Source organism: Pundamilia nyererei, unplaced genomic scaffold (genome assembly GCF_000239375.1).
Source record: "Pundamilia nyererei isolate P.nyererei 1_Seehausen unplaced genomic scaffold, PunNye1.0 scaffold00001, whole genome shotgun sequence".
NCBI lineage: Eukaryota > Metazoa > Chordata > Actinopteri > Cichliformes > Cichlidae > Pundamilia > Pundamilia nyererei.
In genome coordinates, this window is record NW_005187402.1 from 8,530,688 (window position 1) to 8,540,526 (window position 9,839).

The 9,839-nt window shown below is 44.5% G+C and overlaps 1 protein-coding gene across 1 annotated transcript; it reads left to right on the top strand.

The window, feature by feature from the left end:
* The first annotated feature begins 235 nt into the window (after positions 1-235).
* LOC102198178 (melatonin receptor type 1B-like) lies at positions 236-9,580 on the top strand. The gene is made up of 2 exons (XM_005719693.1): positions 236-1,086; positions 8,226-9,580. Exons 1-2 carry the CDS (start codon positions 894-896, stop codon positions 9,089-9,091), a joined length of 1,059 nt encoding a protein of 352 aa, XP_005719750.1. The 5' UTR covers positions 236-893; the 3' UTR covers positions 9,092-9,580.
* The last annotated feature ends 259 nt before the right edge of the window (positions 9,581-9,839 follow it).

A 9,839-nucleotide genomic window follows, 5' to 3' on the forward strand; every position in this document is an offset into this window, starting at 1 on the left:
TATATATATTATGAAATCATTAGCTTCTGTTTCTCTGTATGCATCTGACTGTAAGAATGTCTTCTGGACACATGAAGGCGCCATTTCCATGCACATGGATGTTCTCTCGATCCTCTGGATGCTCTCACAATAAAGGCTCTTACAAATCATGTGTCACATTGGCTCCACGATGAATATGCTAGTCACAGTTCCTCGTGTTTTCAGATTAGAAAATAAGCAGCACTGCCCTGGCCACGATTCTCCACAGCCCGCGTCTCCATTTGGATCACACGAGTTGTTATTCAGCAAGAATGGCACACCACAGCGGTTAAGGAGGCAGAGTATATTTATAGATTTTCAAACAGACCCCAGTCTTTATTCTGGCAGATTTTTTTATTTTTATTTTTTTAAGTGATGAGCTTCGGTATTTAAGTTGAACGCAGGTTGTGTTGCTCACAGTGCTCTCAGAGCCATCAGACTCCGTGTTGCTCTGTGCGCGCACGCTTTTGCATCCTCGGATTTCCATTACGCACAGGACAGCGCTCACATGCCTCCTGGAAGAGCTACCCTGTCAGAATGGAGCGGCGCGCAGCAGGAGCCTGTGTGACTGACCGCACTCAGAGCCGCCGTGAAACTCGAGCTTTCCCAACCTTTCTCACTTCATACTTCCCCTAGGATGGGCAAAGCGTGTGACTATTCTAAAGATCATGTCAGGACTCGCGTCCTCTGAGCCTCCTAGTACTCCACAGTCAGAGGAGTGTGGTTTCATGCGCAAATAAGTTCAAGACACCCTCCCGTGAAGTCATTTTGCCTTTTTGGTTTGTGCTTCTTCTTCTTCTTCTTAATTTCAAATTTTCATCTGAACACTTGTAAGCCCACCATGGCAGCTGCATCCTGAGGAGGTGGTGGAGGAGATGGATGTAGAGGAGAAGAATGTGAACGGTTCGAGCTGTTTGCGGAATGAGAGCGACTGCGGGCTGAGCGCTACCTCGGCCGGAGTGTCCACTGCGCTGGCCAGCGTGCTGATCTTCACCATCGTGGTAGACATCCTGGGAAACGTCCTCGTCATCCTGTCCGTGTACAGGAACAAAAAGCTACGGAACCCAGGTGAGACGCACAGAGGATTGCAGGAAGTTATTCCTTATATTGATGCTAACTATTCAAAATAAGAGAACCCATGTGAATTCTTTACCAGCTGAATTTATCAAGCAAGGCAAAACAACTTCTCTCTCAGTGAGCTTTCTTTCCTGCCTTCACTCATAACTAAAATTATGTAATGCACTGTGTGGCCTGTGACACCCCCTCCCTCTTGTATGACAATCAAACTGCTATCTGAAGTGGACCTCCAGCCTCACTGTGACAGAGTTTCCACAGCCTTGCATGCCTGCCTGCCTGCCTTCATATCTCTTCATAAATAATGGCACACACTCTCCCCTCCATTTGGCTGTAACCTTGCTGGTTTCTCCATCCCTGATAAATCACATCCCTCCTTATATCAGGTGTCGATGAGCAGCCAAGGTGAGAGACGCCGTTGTATGGTTTCTTTGTTGCTTTGCACACAGTTCATGCCACACACAACCCTCCTCCTCATCCTTTGTGGGCTACATTTGAAATGTTCAGACAGCAGAGAGAAGGTAAAGTTGACATTTATCATGGCTACCTTTGTGTCCCTTCTCCTCATTGGCAATAGTAGCATTATCTTTCAGCTGTCCCTTTTATCTTGTAGCCTGCAGTTTCTAATGGCCACTGAGAAGCCACTGTCATTTCCAGTGACTGGTGCTGTTTGTCTCCTACTATCTGTTTTCATAAATGAGTTGCATTTTATGTTTTGCGCACCAATATTCTTCAAGGTGCCTTTTCATCTAACCACTGGAGGAGCAGGGTTTAGTTCCCCCGTCATTAATCAGCCAGAATAAGAAACTTTTCAAAAAACTAGTACATCCTTCTTCTTGGAAAGGAAAAGATGATATGCAGAGATATTCTCATGATTTGCTCCCACTTTTTTCTTGGATGACAAATAACAGTCTCTTGTTAGTAAATGTTGGCAGTCATTACTAGTTTGTCGTGTCTCTCGGTAAATAAACTTGTAAAAGCTGTATAGTAGCCAATATTGTGTGGCATAGAAACACATGAGCAGTAATCGACCCACCTCCTCAGCCACAGGACAGACTGAGCAGTAAAGATCCTGAAACCCTACAGAGTTTATGGCATGAGAGGCAGCTGTGCAACAGATGCGTGGACACAGGAGCCTATTTTGCTTTGATTGACCGGATCTCGTGATTTTTTCCCTACTAAAAATAAAAAGTGCAGAATAGAACATCGAGATGTCCTGCAGAGGCTGACTACATATCAGAGAGCAACGCACGCGGTGCATCTGATACTCTGCTGTTTTTGAACTTAAAGGTCTGGAGGAGAAAGCAGCGTGCACCCAGGCAATTATACCCAGCAGCTCCGCAGCTCAAAGTAAAGCGAAGGACGCCCTCTGAGCCCGAGCGAAAAAACACAGTAAACCTTGCGATCACAACAAAATGCTAATGGAGCATGCTAATGAGGCAGCGGGATTAGGTCAGTGTTGGGGATAACAAGGCTTTAATTACAATTTCAAATACATTACATAACATACCCGTTTTACAGCAGCCCAAAGCCATTTTGGCAAGAAGTTGAGGATCCCAGAGAATAATTTGATTATCTGCTTGGCAAAGACAAATAAATAAATAATGGCACAGTCCACTGATCTCAAACAACAGGCCAGGACTAAATGGCCTGTTCAAGAGTCCACCTTGGGCTGGTGGACCATGCGCATTGCACTGATTACAGACCTCGCGCCGGTGTTCCCCTGCTCTAATTGGGCTTGCTGACATATCTAGTCACACGCGAGTCCTCCCCACAGTTGTGCTGCTCGGTTTGTTCGCATGTATGAATAGAAACCTGAAACTCCAGTGGAAGCTCAGAGCCCATCCTGCTATCGCTTTGCTTTTTTTTTCCCACGTGTGTCCTTAAGTGACTGAAATTGTTGCTGCCGTTAGCCTATCAACAATCTCCTCTCTGTTCTTAACAAGCTATTTATAGGTTTGGCTCGCTTTGTATGAATGTTTAATTGTACAGTTTCCAAAAGGGAAGCATGGATACAGCTAAAGAACAGCTGTAGCTTTATACACGGGCCCCTTCTTGTTTGCTTGTTTGCGCAGGGCCTGCATATACGATTTCATGCAGCGTCACTCTTTAGGCCTCGCAAGGAGTGTAAGTTTAAGGTTTACATACATATATAAAAGCACGCACTCAGATATAGATGTGTCAGGCGGGGTGCTGAAAACATCCTATCTCATCTCTCCATTACACATTATTCAGACAGCTGGTTCGCTTCCTCGCAGCAGCAGGACCTTTCCGCTCTGTTTCATTTCAACACACTCGCTTTGCACGCTTCCTCGATATACCCCCCCCCCCACCCTCACACCCACACACACACACACACTCTTCACCATTTAACCCCTCAACACACACCCAAAAACAAAAAACAAACAGTCACGTACATGGAAGCACGAGGTTCACATTCTAAGTGCTGAAACATCTTGGGGGCGAGATCTGGTACCTTATGTTTCATTTGTATCAGGTTTCCAGGGGGTCTTTCAAAGTGCGCAAATGTAACAGGGCGTATCCACCAGATCCTCAAAGTGTACAGCATGGCACTTATAGGACTGTCAATGGGGTGTTAACACTACGCTTCTCCACTGGGGGTTAACCATACTAAAAATACACTCACAAAATGCTTTCGGGAGAGAGAAAGAGTAGTGCGGCACAGACAGAAAGAGAGAGAGCGAGAGAGAAAGAGGGTTGGAAAAAGAAAAGGATGAGAGGGAAGTAGGTGGAGGAAGAGATCCCACGCTGCGCATGCGCGTGTAGTTTGCGCCCTGCCGTGCCGTGCGAACTCTAGGTCGTGTGGGGTGTGTGTGTGGCGGGGGGGGCGGGGTGTTGTGAGAGTTGAAGATGGACTTGAGTTTTTGTTAAATCATGCATTGCACCCTCCTCAGCTGCTCCACAGTCATGAATAAAACCTAGACACTTCAGCGTCCACAGGAGTAGGGGTGGGTGGGTTTAATTGAGTCAGTGGACTTGAGTGACTCAAACCAGAACCCAATTCAAATTGACAGCACAGATCCACGGAGAATATCACTTAGCACGCTCCATTAAACATGCCCCCCGAGCAGATGATATTAAGTTTTCCAGCATGGTCGTGGGGCATTGTTACCGTAGATTATTTTAATCATCTTGCTAAGCCACACCTGGAAATGTAATCTCATATTTGCAGCTCATCCATCTCGGACAGGAAGAGGCTTCTTTAAAATGACCACTTTTCACCCTACCTTGAAATCCTGTTGCACTGGACGATGTTTGTGTACCAGTGATCCTCTTTTATGCCCTTTTCAACTCCAGGCTGCTGCGTTTTTTCCTATCTCAGACATACGGCCTGTGATTGGTAGATGGGCTCTGGCGATGATGATGATGATGATGATGGTTTTGACCAGGCTCATAGCGGGCTGTATCACCAAAAGGCAGCTCATGTCAGTTTAATGTTAAGTTTCATTCTGGGGCCTCTCTGGCCAGAAAAGCCTCACGAAAACGAGGTCACGAAGTCGCCACTACTAATTCATCAGCGCCCGTGTCCTTGCCAAAAGGTTATTCTTGCTTATTTATGATTACGACTTACTAAGATGAATGCAATTATATTCGGGGTATGCTCTGGCAGTAATAAGCCTTGCGTTGCTGACGTTCAGATGGATTCAGGCACTGCCAAACCCTTCTGCATGTCTTGGTGAATTCCTCAGAAGGTGTATAAATATAGTCGGGTGAATTAAAGCTTAGTAAATCAAGTTTCCAGTATGAGCAGTGAGAGTGATGGGGTACAGATGGTGGATTTGAAATAGGAACACGCACCCCAGAGATTCACATGCGTAGCAGTGAGATTGAAAACCAAATCGACCGGCAGCCCTTTTGTCTTGCGGTTTGTTTGCTTGCGTTTGCCCACTCAATTTTATACCAATCAAAGAAAACTCCCCCCCCCCCCCCCCCCGCCCCAGACACATACACACACTCTCTTTTTAAAAAAAATAAATATATATATTTTTTGTTTTATTTCCCACGTTGTTTTACTACTCTGAACCGCCAGGTTGGAACGAAGCGATGACAAATATCCAGTTTCTCTCTGACACTGTGCCCTGTGATGCGCTGTTTCAATTTATGTTTCATTCACCAGAAAAATATGACAGAGTCTCACACTGGGGAAATTCACTGGGCGGTTGCGCGGCTTTCTCGGGACAGAAGTCTCAGTTAATCTGATGCAACATTTCGCTTGTTTCACAAGTTTTTTGTGCGCGCATAGTGCAAAATCAGATCACTGCAGAGCGAGCGGTGTAGGACAAGTCGAAGGCTGCGTGTCAGCTGTCCCTAATGGCCTGTAACCAATCAGCATTCAGGTTAAGGTCTATTCAACACTTGGTAATTATAGCTCCCAAAGACGTCGACTCCGTTCTCGCATCCGTGTGTGAACATCTCTGTTTGACAGAGCGGTCTTGAGTGCTGTGAGTTTGGGTGTCATGAGCATCATCGCCGGCCAAGTCGGTTAATTAAACCGAGGTAGAGAGGTAATGGTTCGTCCAGGGTTTGAATAATCGATGCCAACAAAACAGAGACAGTCATCTGGCCGCTCCACAGCGATCCTCTCAGCGGTGTTTTAGCACTTACCTCATCCTCCTGATGATAAGCGAGTAAGAGGGTTCAGCCAGAGTGAGCTGGCCGGACCGTGCCCCGTCCAGCCGACGCACACACACACACACACACACACACACACACACACACACACACACACACACACACACACACAGAGGAGCCGTGTGATGTCAACGAGGAATCAAACCTCTGCACAATGACAAGAGCACAGAGCGAGCACTGGGAGCATCACAAATGCAATCTGACAGATTTGCCCACTGAGCTGACTCAAGGATGAAGAAGATTTTTGTCCCAGCAGGCTTGAGCGACGGCTGGTGCCGTTTTAGTGACTTGGAAAATTGACTTGTCTGTAAAAACTCCAGATCGGCGGGAAATGGTGAAATCAACCATCTGATTTTCTTCTTCATGAAACTTTAAATGTTCTGTGCCCCTGTTTGTTTTGTCTGCTTCGTTAGCACACCGTTTGAATAAAGTTCCAGGAGTGAAATGAAATTAGACCGGTTGCTAAACAACATAATGCAGCCATGTTGGCGTGCAGAGATTACAACAGGACCTGAATGCGGATTGATGGCCACATATGTTTCAAATCCACTTCCAGCGCTGTTGTTTCAGCTGTTGCCTGAGCAAGCAAGAGCTTTGCTCCTTTTACATTCTGGCTTCATAAGTTGTCACTCAGCATTTTAACATACAGTAAAGCGCTTAATCTCTAAAAAAGATGGACCAACTCGATCTGCAAAACAACAGCTTTATGTTGTCCTTAACATATTGCACATTTACTCTAACCTCACACAAGGTTAATCCCTATTTTGCAAAACCAACACAATTGCGTTATGGCGCCAGCGTATCTTGTTCTTATCTGTCTTCTTATCTGACTTTACAATTTGATTTATTGCTTTATTCTTCCCCACCCAGAACAGCTGCACTGTAACAACATCACATGTCATTTTCTATAACTCATGTCATCTGAGGAGATCCAGTGTCACACCAGAATCAGCTCTGACCTCGGGAGGATGGGGGCTTGTTTGGATGTAATCGGACCCCGAAACCACCCGCGTCCTTGTTGATATGTACTTTAACTGCGTTCTAAGTATGTGACTGCATTTTCCCAGGAGCGAGGAAGCATTATTATACTGCGAAGAGCATATTATTGGGATGGACCTGCCCATAGGGAGATAACCTTTTGCTCACACTAGCTAAATTGACTAAATCTGGGTTTAATCAAAGTACAGGACAAAATAGGTTGAGCTGATGATGGGGCTCCATGAAAAGTCAGTTATAATTTGTCTTTGCAAGGGACATGAATATCCAGAGAATTCACCGAATATTTGTTAAAATAAAAACTATATACAGTAGGGAATGTCTTGCTAGTACAGCTTTGGACCCTATTTTGTCTTAAGAATTGCTTTAATGCTTTGTGGCATAGATTCAACAAGGTTCTGGAAACATTTTAGTTTTAGAGATTTTAGTTCATATTGACATGATAGCGCCACAGATTCAGGATAGAAATCCCCTGTTCCACAAAGGTGCTTTGCTGGATTGAGCTCTAGTGACCAGTTGAGATGACTTGAGCTTTGTGACATGGAACGTTATGGCTGGGAGCAGCCTTTGGAAGATGGCACACTGTGCTCATAACGAGAAAGACATGGCTAGCAACGATAATCAGGTAGGCTGTGGTATTTTGATGATTTTCAGTTGGCACTAAAGGGCACTAAGTGTGTCAAGAAATAATTCCCCACACCACTACACCAACACCATCAAAAAATTGCCTTTCTTTTCCATTCTGATGCTTGAACGTCAGCAGCTTTCTTGACCATGTCTAAATGTGTAGATGTAGTTGCTGCCATTGACCATATATTTATATTTATGAGCATATGAACAGGTGTGCCTAATATAATGACCAATAAGTGCCAATTAGGAAATATTGCAGTGTGAAAAATTTCACAGCAATCAGCTTCCTAGTAGTTAAAATATTTTTCCAGCTGGACCCATTTAGACCGCTCGTCTACACCTAGCAGCATTAGCATACACAGAGAATTCAGTATGGGCCTGGATCCAGATTGGGGCAGTAAAAAATAATGTAGTATGAAAAGGATGTAGAGATTCCTGCTCCCAGCTCATGAAATACTAACATCAGGATCATGTTTTCATGCATGAAGGGTTATACCCCTTAAGCATTAACTCCCAGTGCACCTGGATACCTCTCTAGCTAGGTTTCCTAACATGGGGAATGTGCAAAAACCAGATGCATGTATCGCTGCTTTTTTGCACTTTTATTTGACTTTGGTTGTGAATTTGACCTTTTCTATCACTCTTTGTTTGGCTAAAATGCTAAAACTACATGGTTAGATTAAGGAGAAAAACCCTGTTTACTAATGAAACACATTATTAATCAAGGGAAAGTCACAGTCAAGCCTCCACTGTCCCAATAAGCAAAGTTACAAACATGATCCTGCATATTTTACCTTCTCTTTTGGTCACATTTTGTCAGTTTTCATAACCTCCTTTTTTTTCTTTTTCTTTAGGCAACATCTTTGTGGTGAGTTTGTCTGTGGCAGACCTGGTGGTGGCGCTGTACCCCTATCCACTGGTCCTGACAGCCATCTTTCACAATGACTGGACTATGGGTGACCTGCACTGCCAGGTCAGCGGCTTCATCATGGGCCTCAGTGTTATCGGCTCCATTTTCAACATCACGGCTATCGCCATCAATCGCTACTGCTACATCTGCCACAGTCTCCACTACGATCGTCTGTATAGCCTGAGGAACACGCTCTGCTACCTGGGTCTTACTTGGCTACTCACCGCCATTGCCACTATTCCCAACTTCTTCGTCGGCTCACTGCAGTACGACCCTCGCATCTACTCCTGCACCTTTGCTCAGACCGTTAGCTCATACTATACTATCTCCGTGGTGATTATTCATTTTCTGATCCCTCTGCTGGTGGTGTCCTACTGCTACATGAGGATATGGGTGCTCGTCATTCAGGTGAAACACCGAGTTAAACCAGAGCAAAGGACCAAACTGAAACCTAGTGATGTGAGGAACTTCCTGACTATGTTTATGGTGTTTGTCTTGTTTGCCGTGTGCTGGGCCCCACTGAACCTCATAGGCCTGGCTGTAGCCATAAATCCTCCGAAGGTTGCACCCAACATACCCGAGTGGCTTTTTGTCACAAGCTACTTTATGGCGTACTTCAACAGCTGCCTCAATGCCATCATATATGGACTGCTCAACCAAAATTTCCGCAAAGAGTACAAGACCATTCTCCTCGCTCTTTGCGTTCCTCGTTTGCTCCTCACGGAAACTTCAAGATGTGCCACAGAGGGACTGAAGAGCAAGCCTTCACCAGCTATAACAAACAATAATGTGGCGGAGATAGATGTATGAACTTTTACCGGGAACGTGGATGTGTCCTGTGATTCACAGAGTGCCTTTTCAGGATCTGTTTCTTTTTCATGTTGTAAAGATGCATTTGTGTTTGGTGAGGACACTGCTGCCATCATATTCCTTCCAGCTTGCTGGACACTTTGCACTCCTGTTGAGAACAAACATCGATTGTATAATTATAAGTATTCTGTGTTCAATAGTGAGTTTCAAGACAGATTAACAAACTGGGAGGAAAAAGTGCAGAAAGAACAAATTACTGGGAACATTCAGATTGTATATAGTGGCCAGCTGTGAAAATTATTTTCTTAAATTCTCAAAATCTTTCACGAACACTTAAGGTCCGATACTCTTTGGGTGAGGGACCTACTTTTAAAGCCAAGTCCCAGCTTGTGTATATCACGTGTACGAGAATGACTCACTGCCTATTTGCACAGAATAATTACGAGTATGTCAGCACCATGGTGATAATGAAATAAATGTATTTTCTATGGCCACAGTGTCTTTGGGGTCTTAAATACAGTAATAATGATAGAAAAGCCTCAAGGTTTTATTTTCATTCAATAGAATCCTTAATCTAATTTTAGGTTTAAACAGAAGCTGTTTTATGGATCAATTACCAAAGACTTAATGCTCTTATTTGGATGGTAGTGACACAAGAGTATTAAAACTGGGGCAGGTGCCAATTCCAAAACACATTTCAGTTTCAGTCTAACTCAAACCTCGTATTTCTTCTTCAGCCTGAGTGAGC